General features: G+C 42.9%; 1 protein-coding gene across 4 annotated transcripts in view; it reads right to left on the reverse strand.

Annotated features, from left to right (window-relative positions):
- Positions 1–18,727, reverse strand: part of ppp2r5b (protein phosphatase 2, regulatory subunit B', beta) — a 35,499-nt gene that overhangs the window by 7,129 nt on the left and 9,643 nt on the right. For all 4 annotated transcript variants that reach the window (XM_035149421.2, XM_035149420.2, XM_035149419.2 and 1 more), the window contains 9 exons: positions 10,989–11,185; positions 9,913–10,014; positions 9,190–9,282; positions 8,616–8,746; positions 7,099–7,158; positions 4,047–4,155; positions 1,062–1,115; positions 392–442; positions 172–291 (listed from right to left, as the gene is read on the reverse strand). In XM_035149421.2, the coding sequence (XP_035005312.1) occupies positions 172–291; positions 392–442; positions 1,062–1,115; positions 4,047–4,155; positions 7,099–7,158; positions 8,616–8,746; positions 9,190–9,282; positions 9,913–10,014; positions 10,989–11,185 (917 nt within the window). The remainder of the gene's footprint in view (positions 1–171; positions 292–391; positions 443–1,061; positions 1,116–4,046; positions 4,156–7,098; positions 7,159–8,615; positions 8,747–9,189; positions 9,283–9,912; positions 10,015–10,988; positions 11,186–18,727) is intronic.

Genomic DNA, 18,727 nt, shown 5'->3' on the forward strand with positions numbered 1-18,727 from the left:
GTTATCAAGGTTAATAATCCTAAAAAAGTTAATGTTTAACATGAGTTTAATAGTTGATTTGTGTCACTTTATTCGTGATAATTTTCCAGTATTGTGACACATATTTTTAGAGAACACTCAGATATATTCATGCATGGTTTGAATGCAGACAGGGGTGTATGTAGTGTTAACCTGGAAGTGAGGGCTGGAGATACAGGCTGCAATCTGCTTAAAGAGCGGCTCCTGGACCCTGATGAACTGAGACGGCTCGATCACATCCAGGATCTCCTCGATCTCCCCCAGGAACATCACCTAAACACACACCACGCACCAGCACACAATTAATACAATGCAATAAGCAAGATCAAACTGTTAAGATGTCCCTGGCGATTTATTTCATCAGCTGCCTCACCTCTTTCTGCGTGCAGGTTTTGGGCCAGTACTTGAGCAGCCCTCTGATGATCTGCAGAGATAAAGAGTGTTTAAATAAACGCTGCAGCCATTAGCCAAGCAGGGCAGCTGGCTGGCATCTGTTTGTAGCATCTACATTATTCATACTCTGGCTAGTGTATTAAGAAACATGTTGTGAACTTTGTACTGTCTCTCATTCTTACTGTACTGATGTTGATGAACGAGGCAGTAGGTTATACTCTAATTCAACCTCTACCCTGCAGAGTGATCTATACATGTGTGAACTATTTAAAGGGTTAAAATGAGCCGTGGTTGATTCAGGGGCTTCATCCCTCAGAGGTAGGTAGTTTCTAACTGTATCGGTTTCCTGCTGGTCAGACAGTATACAGTGAATTTACAAGCTTTTTAATGGAAACAGTGAAGTTGTGGGCCCAAAAACAAAAAGAATGACCTAAAAAATTTTCAAATGCTGAGATTATCCCTATGAGTGACATATTTGACCAACTGTTTGTATAAAAAAGATCCTTTAGTGCAGCTGTTTGTGGAACTTCTATGATATCATCTGACTTTTGTCCAAAAGGCATAACAAAAATAAAGTAACAAACCAGACACAAACAACCCAGAATTATCATATGAATTTGATTAGCAAGTGTGTTGTTGTGCAGTCTTACATATTCAGTGACTGTAGCATCTTTCTCCATAAACTGCACCACACAGTAGGCCAGCTGTAAGGACAGAGGAGGTGAGGTTAGAACATGCATACCAGTGCAAGCAAACACACACACACACACACACACACACACACACACACACACACACACACACACACACACACACACGTTCCCTAAAGCTGTCAAAGAGACAAAGGGGATCTTAGCAGTTATCCCTCAGGATTACACACTGCTAAAGATCGGAGAGACAAGTTTTCCAACGAGATATGTGTGTGCCACAAGCGTGTGTGTGTGCGTGTGTGTGTGTGTGCGTGCGTGCGTGCATGCACACATGCGTGTGTGTGTGTGTGTGTGTGTCTCGTTCTACATCACCTCTTGTCTCCCCTATGATCTGCAATCATTTCCCACTATTCTGCGAAAGTGTGTGTGTGTGTGCATGTGTGTGTGCATGTGTGTGTTTTGCGGTTGCCCCCTTCGCCCAGGGCCGGTTGCCGTGGCGAGCAAGGCACCGTGGCGACGGAGACTGTGTGTGCGTGTGTTTACTTCGGAAGGAGTGATGTCACACACACAAAGTCCCTCAAGGGCAATGTGAGATAGAGTTTAGACCTTTTGTCTCTGCCTCTGTCTTTTCTCTTCGGTCCTATTTATACCTTTGCCTTTTTACAGTTCATTTTAAGACTCTTAGATAAACATGATTATTTGTTATTAAAATAGAAGAAGGCTGGATTTTCCAGTGTTATATATATATATACACACACAGCTCAGGCTGTACACCGTTAGACTGTTGATGGTTGTTGGGACAATGAGCTTTGTTTGTTTCGCCTCCTTTTTTCTTGACCTGCAGCTCCATCGTCCGTCGGCCTCTCTGATGTCACATCTTCCACACATCTAATCTTTTTTTGACCTTCCTAATCCTCTTTCCTTCATACCGCGCACCTTTCTTCGCTGACTACACTCCAGCTGTTCCCTCCCTAACTTTCCCGTCCTTCACTCACACCGCAACATGATAATGGCGGCACAGAGACGGAGGGAGTGGAGGGAGCGGAGGGAGCGGAGGGAGCGCTGAAAGCAGGGGTGTCAGGCTTGAATAAAAAGTAAAGCAGGAAAAAGGCGAGGATTAAAATCAAGGTGCTGCGCGGTCAAACTATTTAAGGTATTAGCGAGGCATTAGAGGAATGGCTCGGGGTAAATATGATGTTGGATTCTGTTGTCAGGACGAGCTTTGCGGGTGCGCACGGACGTAAGGCTGAGGATTATGGACGCCATAGTTTTTTTTTAAAGGCTGAGATTTTACCAATATTGATTTGTCAAGGTGACAGGTCAAATTAAACTCTATTTCCGGAGATGAAGTCATTCTAGCCTTTTACAGTTCTTTCTATTACTTATCAGATACTATACAAACATGGTTATTCATGAACTTCACTGTATTATCCCTTCACAACACTTGGAATAACCCACCATGATGTATATTCACCCGCTACCAAGTTAGGCCAACTAGTAAATATCGCAGGTCAAAGTTCAACAAAGATTTGCCTCGCCACAGGAAGCAAATGTTTTATTCATTCCCTCACTCTCACGGATTGGAAGTGAACAGAAGAGGTTCGCCACTGAAAGATTCACGTTCATGTGACCGGGTCTTCAAGATCCCACCAATATACAGGTTCGACCAATCATGAGTCAGTCTCAGCTGTCAATCGTGATGTTTTCACCTCGTTTTTATAGCATCCTGTAACCAACACTTAAACAGAAACAGAAATCTATTTGACATGTAGCTACTTTGACTTTTTTGTTTGGTTCATGTGGCTTTGGTTTCACTTTTGGGGAGAAGTCCTGTTGTCCATCTTTACACACAGTCTATGGTTTTTACCTGGAAAATGAAATCTACCAACATTAAGGGTATGTTTGTCAGTTTCTTAGGAAACAAGCAAAAGTTCTATTGCTTTTTGATTTCGCACCATGATTTGTAACCATGTTGTGGCTCCACAGCTCTAACAGCTGTTATTATAATAATGTAATATGATTATAAACTGGAAAACCTTTCACAGGCCACAGGAAGGATGATTCAAGTGTGTTTCACAGCTCTGAGAAACCTTTAAGATTATGAGAAGGTGCGTGTGTGACATTAAATTTTTGATATTTAGATCCAGAAGTGGGTCACTCCTGTGCAGCCGCACCTACTGAGCGCAGCACTGCCGTCCACGAGCGCCGTTTCCCCCGTGACCCTGTCAAACTGAGCGTGAGTGTGTGTGAGTGAATAATGTATGTGTGTGAACCACTGGGAGAGAGAAGCGGAGGAGAAATGTAGGGCACAGTGATGCTGAGACCCAGAATATTCAAACATGCTACCACCCACAAACACACACGTGCACACACACCACAGACCAGTTTGTGAAGAGCAAACCTTCTGCATAATCAAATACTGTGTGACATAAATAAAATTCAAGGACACACACACACACACACACACTAACACAATAGAGGGGCCACCATCTGCATCCCTGCACCATCCCGATCACACAAACTCACACACACACCAAAGGCACACTCTATCTACTTCAAAGACAAATGCATCCTCTGCAACATTATCTGACTCAACTCTGCCTCCTAGTGGTGGATGTGACACACTGTAGAAACCATTAGCCACCACTGCTGAGGTGTTAAGTGGATCATATTATATCATATAATTTAATAAAGATTTTCCTTATATATACATGTTATATTCAAGGCAAATGTTTGACACTGCAAACTGTTTCATAAAACACAAGAGACAAATCACACGCAGATTTTGTTGATGCTGATTAGAACCAAACCCCCGGGATAGAAGCTAAAGCGCAGGAGCCAGTGAAACCAGTCACACACTACAGCAGGTGGAGGATTGGAATCTCTAAAAACTACAGCAAAGAATGATAGATACCTGCATTTTTTAAAGTGTCTATCTAAAGAATAGATGATGTTGGGGTTTTATTAGAGGGTTTTCTCACTGACCTGTGCATGGAAGATAGAAAGGGACTTTGCCGTGTGCAGTGGGATGAGGACCCGGACCAGGAACTGCTTATGTTCGGCCTTCAGAGGCAGGGCGAAGCCATTGATGATGCTGTGGAGGAGGAGACGAGACAAGAGGTTACGGTTACAGTCCGGGGGGCATGAACTGCTTTGTTTTCTTTCTGGCGAAAACAACAAGTTTTCTAACTCCCCATGAGCTGACTGTTTTTCCTTTGACATATGTCATTTGTCCCGGAAGCTATAGCCGAGACAGGAAAAGCGACAAGTAAAGTGGATATGAAGCAATTAAAAGGCGACCGAAATGAAATGTCCTGTTACCTTAAATAAATTTGTGGATTTCACTAGGTTATTTTTTCTTAAAAACAGAGAGGATCAGCAAACTTCACATTTGAGATGCTGTAAAAAAGTGACACTTAATAAATGCCTTGAATTGAATAGCAAATGATTCTTGCTCAAGCGACCAATCGACTCATCAATTGACGGTTGCAGCAGGCGATCCAGTTCAGCTGTTAGACAACTGAAAACGAGAATAAACCATGATGTCATCCCCTCTTGTGGCAGATTCTATTCTTCTTGTGATGCAACTCTTTTATCTACATCACAGTTTACTCCTCAGACTTCACATGTGCATCCGTCTGTGTGCTGGAGTCTATTCTTGTGCTCTTGAGTCCATTTCCGAGCGACTGGACGAATGCGTGGTGCGTTCACTACTCCACTGACTGATATTCAGCCTACAGGAGGAAAGGCAGAGCGGCGGAGGAGTGGGAACTAAACTTGGAAATGATGCCTCGTATTTAGCAGTGAGCTGTTTGTCAGGTTTGTGTTTGTGTGTCTGTCTCAGTCGGTTTGACACACAACACACTGTCTGCCTGTCTTCGTCTTCTAACAGCATCTTAATCTGTCTACTAGAACATCCTTTCAATCATATTTCTCTCCTGCTGTTCCTCTAATCTGTCTCTGCCTCCATCTCACCCCTTTTTCTGAATGCCTCTGTCTTCTTCCTGCCCTCTCTCTCTCTCTCTCTTTCTCTCTCACTTTTTTGTTCAATGCATCCTCCCTCGCCCATCCCTCTCTCCTTCTCGCTGTGTGTGGGAGGAGCTATAAATACCACTGTTACCACCAACATGAATACAAACCTCTCTCTCTCCGTTCCTGCTCTCCCTCCTTCCTCCATCCTCCACTTCTGACTCACTGACTTTTTCACTCACTCACCCTCATCCCTCCATCCCTCCCTTTATTCTCATCCTCTCCGCTACCTTCCTCCCTCTTTTTTCGCCGTTAACCCGTGATTGGTCGGACCTCAAAAGTCGTCGTGCAATTTGTCTATCATTACAACCTGAAATGGCGGTGATGTGTTGAAATACAAATTTTGGTTTTTCGAATAAATATCTTCATCCAAGAGTAATATTTAAAATATAAATAAATAAATTGTTTTATTGAAAAAGCAATCTTTGTACTCAACATTCTCAAGGCCTCAGCTGTAATAATCTCCTTAAATTGTGGCTGTAGGTGAGAACACAAATTTCCGAATCTGTTGAGGACATTTTCCGCACCATTTCCTGCCAGTCCCCTTGTAAAATGTCAAGAAAATGTCCGAATGCGAGAATACAGCAAGTCAATTTCCTGAAAATTCACAGCGAGGCTTCATTAATTCATTTCAGTACAAGAGGAGTGCTCCTCTGCCTCAGTGCTGTTGTCTTTGCTTCTATCATTCAATCCATCTTCTATCCTGTCTAGAAGTACATAAGCACATTTCATTTACTGACACTGTGAAATACACAGTGCAACAATCATGTTATGGTTCCAATGAAATAATAGGTCACAGCTATAGACAATGCATTACATATTTTACAGCACGTATATCGACTGTAATCATTCGGAACAAAGGATATTGACGGATAAAAGTGCAAGTGCATTTGCATCTTTACAGTTTCTGCATGAGCACAGGGAGACAGTGCATGTTCTGTACATAGTGATTTACTATGATGATAAACGCTACCAGGGTTAAAGTCATGTAGTGTTGCATCGTTGTGAATACGCTGTCACAAGTATTCATAGATGTTTGTAAGAGCTGCAACTTGATATAGTGGAAAGCCTTGAAGAGATTTATTATACAAAGTTATCTCCATTATTCTTCACGATGATATTATCAAGATTGTAGCTAACCAAGGACAACACACATCTACATAAATCACGTGATTGGATATCACCATCATTGTGGACACTTTTCTTTTTGCTGAGTTTTGTTTTGGATGTCTTGGATCAACGCATTGCAGATTCTGTCATTTCCAGAAATGCAAACACACAGACACAGTAGCTAATCTTTCTGTTAATGTCACTCAACAAGGTCACGTGTTGTCCAAGTAGGAAGCTTAGATGTGATCTTCTGATTATTACTCATCAGCATCAAAGTGAAGGCTTATTTCAAAGTTGCCTCTGTGGAGATTTGAGTCTAAAAATGTCCCTCAGAGAAAAACAAAGAGTGGAGAGCAACTCGACTGACAGCAGCGGAAACAAACGTCTGAGTCATCTCTCGTTTACGTCCTTCTTGTTTCTCTCTCTCCTCTATGCCCCTCAATTCTGGGTTTTACACAGTTTGTCTTCACTTGATAATGATGAATACAAAATGTTTATGCTTTGTCACCATTTTAATTTAGTTGTTAAAGTCACTGGGTTACTAGCTGTGTCATGAATACAGACGCTGTGCATCAGCCTGTGAGCAGGAGCGTTTAGAGGGTTTCCGACCATGGTGTCATTGCAGTCTCTTGTACATAGCCAATCATATAATATAAAATTGTTGTTGCTGTGGATAAATATAATCCGCCGTTCTCTGGGGCCATTCTCAGCTCGGCCTTTCCCCTCGCAACGGCCCTGTCTAAGCGTTTAGTTGGCATTATATTCTACACAGCATACTTCCCTCCAGCAGCTATTTTTACTTCATAGTGTGTGTGTGTGTGTGTGTGTGTGTGTGTGTGTGTGTGTGTGTGTGTGTGTGTGTGTGTGTGTGTGTGTGTGTGTGTGTGTAAATACCAACCTGCCGAGGATTTCCAGCAGCTCTGCGACTCCGTTGAAGTGCTCAGTTTCATATATGAACCTGAAACATCACACACATGCAAAGACTTGGGATTATTTATCATTAAATCTGGTAAAAATAACTAAATGTAGAAAGAGTAAAACATATTCTGTTATTTTTGCATAAAGTAACCCATGCTTAAGTAGGTCCTGATATTCCTGTCTACCTAAAGAATTTATCAATTTCCTGTGTAACCTCCGTGAATAGAGGAAAAAGATGTTCAGTAAGATTTGAGGAAATATGCTTGTTCTGCAGGTGTCAGACAAACAAGGACACTAAAAGCAGCTAAGTGAAACATAGAACTGATCGTTTCCGCGTTGCAGCTTCCCCATGTTTGAATTAAACTGCAAACACAACAAAAGACAACAGTTCAGCCACACACGGTGAAGGAAGGAGCTTGTAAGACACAGCGTTTTTGTTGGTCGGAGCTGGTGATCATTTGATAAGATGTGAGTCGCTGCACGATGATTCAGCACGCAGCACAGATGCAGGATGAAGATACACGTGCATGCCATTATGTGCATGCAGGGCAGAATACAGCTTTATGTTAGATTGTATCTATACATTTTAGATGCAAAGAACCCCAAGTATCAGGCTACATCCATACGACTACGTTTTTGTTTGAAAGTGGCATTTTCAAACGAAAACGATCTCGGCCCTCAAAAGCGTTTTGGAACTGCACATTCTTGTCTTCTAAAGCCCCACAAAGATCAGACTGATGTCATGCTGAATACTTTTTAAATACATGTTAAAATCCACCATATCACAACACTACATCACAAACAAAACCAGTTGTTTAGCTTTTAGAATTTTGTTTATTGCAATAATTTTGACACTACTCTGTATTGTAAAGGAGGAGCGCACATTTGATTTGTCATCATCAGCTGTATCAATAGTTTTCTCTTTGTCTTTGTGTTACCTGGTTAGTTCTGCTTCCTGGTTTAGCCAAGAGATGCAGCCATGGCTCCTTAATTACAGCTGCTAGTAAATGGACCAGACCAAGTGCTGAATCAGCATGGGGGTTTCTTTGGAAGGGTTTTGTTGTTTCCTCCTACCATTTGAAATGGTTTGATCAGCCAATATGTGCGTGAGCAGTACTTTTGAGAAGGCCTAATTTCTAATTTGCTTATTGTGAGTGCAATGAATCGCATCTTTTGAGAAGTAATCCTGTGCACGTTCGTCCTTTGCTCGATTCCTGACAAGACATTTAGGAAAAGTGAAGTCTCGGGCTCTTAGTCCAATTATCTCCTCATCAAGTCATTAGTCACAACAGCCAATGAAAGCACTTAATAACTACTGGTGTGATTTTTGTGCTCTTAAGTCTTTAGGCGCATTAGGATGAAAAAGACATTAGAGAAATCACAGAGGGAGCATTTCTCCCTGCTACTGTTTTATTTTTTTTATTTTTATATTGAATTGAATGCTCTAAGGGGCACCTTGAAGTCCTGCACATTGGATTAATAGACAGCAGCCTGTACCTGAGGAAGATGTTGTTGATTTGTTTGCGGATGTAGGCTCGGAGGCCCAGTAGTTTTCCATAGACACGGTGCAGGATGGTCTTAAGGTACTCCCGCTCCCTGGGGTCCTCGCTGTCAAACAGCTCCAGGAGCTACACACACACACACACGCACACACACATATTAGATAATTAATGATCCAACTACACTATGGTTGCACTGTGAGTCAAACATTCTCTAAACTGCTCACTACAACAGGAAGCTCCGAAGCCCAAAGTATTTGGAATAGTGGAATATTTGCTGGAGTATTTCTCTTATTTTTCATTACATGGCCATTAGAGATGTATTTTTTAACAGCCACACAGCAAAATTAATATTACATGAGTTGTTTTTTCCTTATCGTTTTCTAACATGAGCCGGATATTAAAGATAAAAGTTGAACAATAAGCACTGTGGCATCTTAAAATCATTTCTTTACGTGTGGACCCAAATCTGGATACAAACAACTAGGAATTTTTTTAATGAGAACTTTATTTATGTAAAAAACATCGTAGAGCTTTAAAATCTTTCAAGAAGGGAGAGGAGAGAGAATTACCTGCAAGACAAACTTCTGGTCGACATAGCGTTTGGCCATGGAGGGCTGGAAGTCCGGGCTCTCCAGGAAACGCAGAAAGAACTCGTACACCAGCTAACGGTGGGAAGAAAACAGAAAAGTAGATGTCACTCAGTGTGTATGTGTTTAACCAATCAGAACTTACAGTATGTCTATTTTCTTTATCACATAATTCCTCCTAAAACTACAATAATTATTATTTTTCACATGGTTTAAACTAATGAGATGAAACCTTTGAATTGGTGAGCTTTAGAGGGCGCTGCTGAGGTTGCTCCTAAGGCTATGGACAGATATAAGTGTGGTATCAATCCTCTTATTTAACTCAAGAAAAACACAAGTGTATTTTTCAAAATTGTGGACTATTTGTCAAAGCGTTGCATGATTAATTCATGAGTGTGATACACATCAGCCAGAGGCGACATCTTGGAGAAATCTGAGTATAAAACCCCAGAAATGTTGAAAGGAAAGGATCACCCGCAGTAGAGTATAGATTTCGTGCTTGTGTTTTGACTCATCTCTTCCTGAGGTGACTGTACACATCACCTACATGTTATCTGAGAAGCATCACAAGTCTGTTGCCTTCTTCTTTGAGAAGAGAATGCCAGAGTCAACACTTGCAACTGTCCTTTGCCCCTTTACCTCTGCAAAGGAAATGCATGAAATGATGTAAGCATTTATCACAACAAGTATTTGCGTGTAATGCACCTGCAGATGAGGCCAGGAAGCTTCCAGTGTCGGCTCATCTTCTTCAGGGTCAAACTCTGGATTCTCGCTGGGTGGGAGAGTCCGGAAGATATTTACCGAGATCTGGAAAACCAGAGCACAGGAGAGGAGAGAGGAGAGGAGAGGAGAGGAGAGGAGAGGAGGGAAAGGTAGAGTGGTGGAGAAAAAGTTTAGCAAGAATCAAGTTTATTCCTACTACTACTCATTCCTACTTGCACAGTAAGGCCTGCAACATACTTGCCGTTTAACCACACTTAGACAACTGGCTGCATCGTGAACATTACTGTTTACTTTCCAGATACGGCCATATTTGATGCTGCTCATGGACCAGTACTATCTCCTCCTTCTATTGTTGGTCACCTAATAATTTCAGCTTTTGAAAGCCTGCGACCACACATGTAAACCTCACCCCCTCTCCATCCACCCCACCCTGCATCCTATCAGCGTTTTCACATCCTCTGCGTATCATCCTCTTGCTTGCTGACCCTCCTCTCCTCATCCCTCCTTTCTCTCCTCCTCTTTTTACATCCTCTGGGATCTCTGCTGCTCCGTTGGCGTCCACACTCTCTACCCCACCACCACTCTATCTTTCCTCTCCTTCCCTCTTGCTCGTCATCTGTGCAGCCTACTGCTTCTTAGCTCTCTCTCTCTCTCTCTCTCTCTCTCTCTCTCTCTCTCTCTCCTTTCCTTCCCCTCTCTTCTTCTCTCTCACAACCTTTGTTTGAAGCCTCTGGTGACTCCTCAGCTGGATACCACCTTCTCTCTTCCCCTCCTCCATCCCCGCATACCTCCTCCTCTCCTCCTCTGCTATGGCCCGAGCCTCCAGCTGTTGGATTTGATGAGGATTGATTCATGTGTGGAAATATATCTCTGGCTTTCTATATTTCTTCTCCCTCCATCCATTTCGCTATTGATCTATTTACCCATCCACCATGACCATTGTTTGTCACTGTCTGTCCTCGGATTTCGGTTCACATTGTCTTTTTTGATACTTAAGATTTGACTTATTTCTCTTTCATCCATCCATCCCTGACCTCCCTCCTCCTCCCAGCTCCTACCATCTTTATGGCCTCTGGGTAGAGAGGCTCTATGAGGACGCCTCTGCTGGTGGCCACACTCTCCACCAGCTCATTGAGCGCTGCACGTTTGATCTCCTTCCCCTTCAGGTCAGCAACGCAGTCCAGGAAGTCAAACAGCACACAGCACTGCTGCAGCTTCTTGCAGAACAGGTCGTGTAGCTCTGCCACCGGGGCGTCTGCACGGCAAAGAATGAAAGAGAAAGAGGTAAAAGTCAGACAAGGAGGTTAAAGGCAAATCCGATGGCGTTCCTGAAAGTGAATTGTTTGACAAAGTGTGAGAACGTAAGCTGGAGTACACAGAGATGTGTTCTACAGGCTGGATCTTCTCTCAGAGGTAATGAGGGGAAGAGACTATTACTCCACACACACACACACACACACACACACACACACACACACACACACACACACACACACACACACACACACACACACACACACACACACACACACACACACACACACAGGGGCGATCATCCATACACACACGCTCACACACACCTCCATCCAGAGGGTCGAGTTGTGTCTCAGCCCTATTACCTGTCAGATCCACTCCCCGGACCTGTTTGTCACAATGAAACAACCTGCTGCCGGCCGTCACATTAAAAACCTCGTACCTCTGAAAACTCCACTTTTCTACAGGTGTAGAGAAAGTGGCTGATATTGAGGCGGATTACTGAGCGACTACAATGAGTTTTAAATTGATTCCACGGGCCTGAGGGAGTGTGGAACTCAGCAGCTCAGCCTGCAAAGCACCATGCAAAGAAAAGAAACGTAAAAATGTAAACACCATAATAGACGCTCACCGGCTTTGACAACAGCCGAATGGGAATGTTTGGTTATTTTTTCTGTGAAGCCAGGTGACTGATGACTCAACAGCTAAAAATATCCAGATTTTAGTTCCGTGTGCAAGTGAGATGTATGGGAGGTTGGTAACATAAATAATTCTATTGTATATTTATATACATGATAGAAAAGCGGCTTTTTTTCTCATCAGACTGGTCATCATGTTACTGTGGTCTGCACTGAAAGGTCTGCATTGTGACCTAATAATTATCGCAATATAATTTTCATCAATAGCAATATAACAAAAGTTCAATATATATCGATGTAATAATTATGCACAGTGCACAGAGAGGAGATATAACACATAATTGATCGACCTCAGATTTGTAAAATGCTTTGATGATGATTTAAAACCACAACTATCACGTAAAGCAAAGATTACATTTTATTTTATTTTACTTTATTTCATTTATGCTCTATTTTACCAGGAAGTTCCCATTGAGATACAATATCTGGTTTGCAAGAGAGTCCTGGTCAAGATGGGCAGCAATGAAGTAAAAACAAAAGTTTAAGATATACGAATACGACACACACACACACACACACACACACACACACACACACACACGATCAAACACAGCAAACCGATTAAAAACACAGAACAGACATAGACACACACACAAATCAATGGGAACAATAAATTATGGAAAATAAAGAAGCACGTGTCTATGAAAACTGATGATAACGTGACATTTATCATGATTATTATTGATATAGTCTATATGATCATCATCTTGGTGACAATTTCTAACATGTCAGCTGTCATTTTTACAACCCAACTACCCAAAAGTTTGTCCTTTTAATGTACAAGGCAGAAGTTAATTATTAGCTATTAATAATCATTAGTTAGAGCTCGTAAACTTGTATTTGATAGCAATAGAAATGTCCATAATAAAGTTGTGTATGGCAGAAGTGAATGCTTTATTTACTAAATAATAAAATTGTATTATATCTTTACATGTCCTTGATGAACAGTTGTAAGTGGGGGAAATAGAAAATCTTTGTTAGAGTGTATGTGCACCTTGTAACAAGTAATCTCCCTCTGTCAGAGCAAGACGAGACAAAAGGCACCGAGAGGATACGACGGCTGGGAAACAGTCTAGACTAACTGTGCAGTTGGAAGGAGGATGATCCACGGCTCTCTCAAAGACACACACACACACACACACACAGGGGCGAGCATCCATACACACACACACACACACACACACACACACACACACACACACACACACACACACACACACAAACAGAGCAGGATGAGGATTAGATTTAACCCTTCTTAACCCCCAGGTGGGAATCAGATGAGGGGTGAGGAGGAGGTCTGACTGGAGCTCTTCCAGCCCCAGACCCCCTCACCTCTCGTGGGCACACCAGGACCATCTGCTCCCTTTGGCACTGACCTGCACTACAAATGGAGGAGGACGGCCCTTTGATTCATGTGTCACACACAATGTTTTATTCCATTAATCATGACTGACTCAAAATGTAAATGCAGAAATACAATCGTAATTTTCTATGTTCCTGACCTGCATAAACTCTCTCTGTGACTGTTCCTCCACTGTTATCTGTCCAGTTCGTTCTTGAATCTCACCCATTTCTCAGTCACTGGACGATTGTGTGGTGGAAAAGTTCTCACTATTTTCTGACTCTGTTGTGAAAAACAAGTGTGAAAAGATTATGAGGGCAAGCGATTCAGACTTTTTCTGGGAGAATAAATACGAGTCTAACTCTGCAGCGAGGTGTCCACAAAACCCCTCTGGAGCTGTGTCTTCTGGCTGGTGGAGATAACTCAAGTCAGTCCTGAACCTTCACCTTCATCCTTTTTCACATTCCTTCCATCCCCACCTCCTTTCCCCTTCCTCCCTTTGCCCCTTCCTAATCTATCCATATCCTTTCTATCTCTTCGTCCTCTCCTGTTTTCTCAAAGCCCCCCCATCACTTTTTTTTCCTCCCCTCCTCGCTCTGAAGACGGCCTGTGAAGGTGAAATCTAATCCATTTTTAATGGACAGTAATTGTATGAAGATGTGCTGTGCCGCGGACTGAGAGAAAAAATGAGAACGGAGTGAGGTGAAAAAGACGAAGGGAAAGATAAACTGCATGTGGAGAAACGGAGTGAGGGAGGAGGTGAGAAGATAAAGAGAGAGACGGGAGATGAAGGGAAGCAGAGGACTTGGCGGGTGATGTGAGAGCGAGTGTGGGAGAGTGAAGGAAGAGAAAATGAAAGAATCAAACTCAGCCGAGAAGCGGAGGCAACACTGGTTTCCTCTGCTGTTATTAGGTCGACGTGGTTCAGTCCACACTCATTCATTCACAGCTTTTAATATCATGTGAGTGCAGTGACGAGAATATTAACTAAGGCCTTAATCACCGCAAGTGAGTCATTTATAACATCAGAGCTATTTTCAGCTGTCTGACATTCCAAATTGGTGTTTTCAATAACTGCCGGGGCAAGATGTAGACGATAGAAATTTAAACACAACATTAAATTTTACACCCTATGTTTAATTCACCTTTATTAAGGCAGAAAGATTTAAACTGTCATCCTCAACGTAGCAAAGTTACATTACCACAATTGTACCAAGAGGGAACTGTATCAGAAGAGAATTTTGAAATAACTAACAACTGAGCGCTTGAGACGATTGGTTTCTACCGATTATATAAACCCTTTAAAGTGTGTCCTATGCATATTTTGATTTTTTTTAAAGGATCAGTAGTTTCCTAAAACAGCAAGGCCATTTTATTTGTTGCAAACATTACTCAGACTAAATAGAGCATTTGCTGGAGACTGTTTACAGCAGCAGGATGGTGTGTGTGTTTATGACTTGTTTGACGTAATGAAGGGACGTGGATTCAACACAACAACAATGGGGCTTTATATGGCACCGAGAAATAAACAATACGAGGGGTTGGATTCGTACCAATAAATATAGACTCATCCTTTAAATAGACAGGAGAGAGGCCAATGAACAAAAGACGACCTGAACCATAGAGAGGGAAAATGTGACGTAGAAAAGATGGAGGAGAGGACAAGGAGAGGAGAGGAGAGGAGGGGAGAGGAAGAGGAGGGGAGAGGACGAGGAGGGGAGAGGAGAGGACGAGGAGAGGAGAGAAGAGGAGAGGACGAGGAGAGGAGAGGAAAGGAGAGGAGGTGGAGGAGGAGAGGATTTGGTAAAAGGAGCAGTATCATATACGAGTGAGCAATTCCAAGGACCCTGCATCAAAACACAGACGCACACATACAAAACGCACACACACAGCTGCACAATTCTAAATATAGTCCTGCTGGAGAGAGATGGAGAGCGGAGGAGGAAGAAATCCGGGGAGGAAACAGGAGGGAGGCGCGGGGAGTGGTATAGGGTTAAAAGATGACATCATGCCCTTCCTCCTCCTCCTCCTCCTCCTGCTTCTCTCACATCGCTCCATCACAAGGAACCTCCCTTATTTCTCCTCCCTCCATCTTTCCCTTCCTCTCCTACCATCCATCCATCTCTCCCAGGGCTTCTTTTTTTTTTTTATTTAAATGAGCTCTCGTCTTTAAATAACAGTTATTCTGTTTGGGGCTGAGTGTGTGGCAGAGAGAGAGAGAGAGAGAGAGAGAGAGAGAGAGAGAGAGAGAGAGAGAGAGAGAGAGAGAGAGAGAGAGAGAGAGGGAGAGAGAGAGAGAGGAGGACAGCTTCTGTTTTAGCTCCCATCCAAAGCCGCCTCTGCACCTCTGTCATTAAGCACACACTGATGCTCAATGCACAGATACAGTGACGCAGAGAGGGAGAGGGTGAGGGAGAGGGTGAGGGAAGGGAAAGGGGGAGAAAGAGAGGGAGAGAGGGATGAAGGCAGATAAAGAAGACACACTTATACATAGCAGAAGGAGCTATGAGGAGCAAGGCACCGTGCAGAGTGGAAGTCAGGGCGGTATAAATATCACCTTGAGGGGTTTGAGTGGCGAGCTGCAGGTCCATCTCTAAATAATCGAATCCCCCCCGATAACACACAATCTATCCACGACATGACAAACTGTCTACGTGCAACACATGATCCATCGCCCGGCTCATAAACAGCATGATTAGAAAGAGGAAAGAGGAGGGATGCTATCACGTGTGACTGACTGCGTCCTCCTCCCGCCGCCCGTCTTCATATTTTCACAGAAGTGTAAACAGCAATTTACCCGCTGCGAGAGAACAAGACGAATCGTCCCGTGCTTTGAATTAGAGCTGGGAAATTCTTAGAAGTAGCCGCTTGCCGATGGTACCGAGAACAGGTAATGAGAGCGGCTGGGTGGGCGCATGTAACACGTACATGTTGATCAAGTTAAGAGACGGGAAGGAAACAAGCTGAGTTTTTTTTGGACAGGTTGGTGTTCTCTGCTCAGGATGTTCTGTTTCCTGTCTGTCGGCAAAAGAGGAGGAGACGTCACCAAATCAAGAAGAGAAGTTTATGACATTTGGTGCCAACATCGGCCAAGAAACTTGTCTAGATGCTGAATTTCCACTTTGCTTTAAAAAATAACAAAAAATCAGCTGGAGTTCAAATTCTATGGGATGTTTGCAGGGTCAAAATTAAACTTCCTATAAACTATAGACATAGGACATCACTGAAATCGCTTCTCACTGTATAGTTCACGACATAGTGCATCGTCAAAAGTAGCGTACGACAGATTGTCAATAACCGAGCACCATATACCATCATGCATTGTGCTCGCGGGGTTGACAGGAAGAAAAATGGCGGACATGAGCCAGGGCGCCACATCTCAACCTTCTCCCTCTGGCGATTCTACTCCTTCTCATAGACTGATTTAAAAGAGTCTTTATATTCGTCCCTATATATTTCCGATGGTGTCATTTGTTTGTTTTTTATGACTGGCATGGGACAGATCTGTGAGTTGTGGCGGTAAAACGTGTAATAAGAGCAGAGCTGCGCATCACAGCACAGACAAAGGTTTATTATGGGTCAAAACCCACTCAGGCATGTTTAGGTGACTGATCCAAATAAAATTAAATGAGCAGTCATTAGTGGACTATTGGGTCTTGGTGGAGGTATATGCTCTCTGAGTGCCCTTCTAGTTTTTAGGGTTATGACATCTTTTAACTTTTTCATTACATTTTTTTTAGTACCAGAGAAAAAACCTACTTATATTGCCAGACTCCAGAATTTGTCATCCTCCCTAACGACAGAGCTTCACAGGCCGAGAGTTTTATTCCAAATTAAGACGTCTACCATCCAAAATAATAATAATGATTGGAGTTGAACTCAGTGATTAACAGTGACAGTGACAGCTACTCAGCGAAGACCTGAAAACATCATTGTACTTTTGAAAACACGAGCGAAAGGTCCACTTCTCTCAGTGACAAAGAGAAAGCCTGAGACAAATCCTTATCCTTAAATAATCCAATGTCAAGAATGAACAGAGAAAGGTGTGCAATTTTTTTGTCTCTTCTATAATTAGCAATAAGTACATTTCCATTAGTATTATTAAACGCATTTGACGGTGTTTGAGCTACTGCACATGGCTCGTCTTTTTCAATCCACATTCTCCTCGACCGCAGGACGGCTTTCAGGAATATGAGATATTAGTTATTCTCCTCTGGAAGCAATATTTGCCGTGCGAGACGTAAACACAGAGTTGAGACGGTTAACAAACAAATACGGGAGGCAGTTACCCCAGCTGGAGACATCCTCAACATTTGATCAGCAGCTCACTTGTTGAATAATAACAATCTTTGCTCTGCAGGGTAGACGTCAGGTATGGTGTTTCCTTGCTGCTGCTGCGATGTGTGACAAATAAGCAAATGTGACAAAAAATATATATATATATATTAAAGTAAAGATGATTCTTTTTAAAGCCGGTTGTTATTCATTGCAGCAATATTCACTTTCTCGCTCGTATTCTCCGCGTCCGATCTCTCATCCCATCTAAAACAAATCTTCCTTCCCAATTTCCCTGAAGACTGATTCACCGCACGTCACCTCTGTGACGGCCGGTGTTTGATTTTATTTGTTTGCTCAGCTTTGCAGAAGCAAGAGAGCATGTTTCAGAGTGAGCATCCACAAAGAGGGGCCTCGTGGTGATTCGGTCTGAGAGTTTATTTTCCTCAAATTCTGCGTTTTCCTTTAAGAATCGTCTCCTTCTCCCCGTGACACAGCAGCAGGTCGTGGTTATTAGACGGCCGGTTGTTTCATGACACCCTCTCCCGCTGCAATATCCTCTGCCTTTTTTTTTAAACATTTTTTTATCTCGCCGTCTCTCCTCCCCCTCCCACCGCTCCTCCCTGACCTGTCAACTTAATGTTCACTCATTTCCTCTTTCCTCATGCACTCCATTTCTTTCATCACTCGCCTCACCACCACCCCCAACCCCACTCTCCCTCTTAATTGATCCGAGACAGTCACAGAGCAAAAAAAAACTACTCTGTGTCTTCTGTAACCTAATACCAGGCCCATCCAGCCAGCCTCTCCCTTACACACACACACACACACACACACAAACACACAAACACACACAGTCATTCAATCTCCCACATACAATCTGTGTGTGAAGGTGACTGTTTTACAGTAAACAGCACATTTCAAACTGAGCCTGCCATACACTCATTATTACAATGTGGACAAACACAAATGCTGGACAAATAGAAACGAGAGCACCCACACAGACCGACACGTGGAGACTCGGGCTCATGTGAGGTTATGTTACATTTTGCATCGACAATATGTCCTTTGTGACAAACTACAGCACGGAGGCCTCAGGAAATGAGAACAATAATATCTAAGCAGGAAAATACACCAGGTCTCTGTCACAAGCAGTAACTTGTGCCAGTTCTTTCCATGTGAATCATTGTGTCTGCTGTGTTTCACTGTTGCAACATATAGTTCTGAC

Source organism: Hippoglossus stenolepis, chromosome 23, assembly GCF_022539355.2.
Source record: "Hippoglossus stenolepis isolate QCI-W04-F060 chromosome 23, HSTE1.2, whole genome shotgun sequence".
In the NCBI taxonomy this organism is placed as follows: domain Eukaryota; kingdom Metazoa; phylum Chordata; class Actinopteri; order Pleuronectiformes; family Pleuronectidae; genus Hippoglossus; species Hippoglossus stenolepis.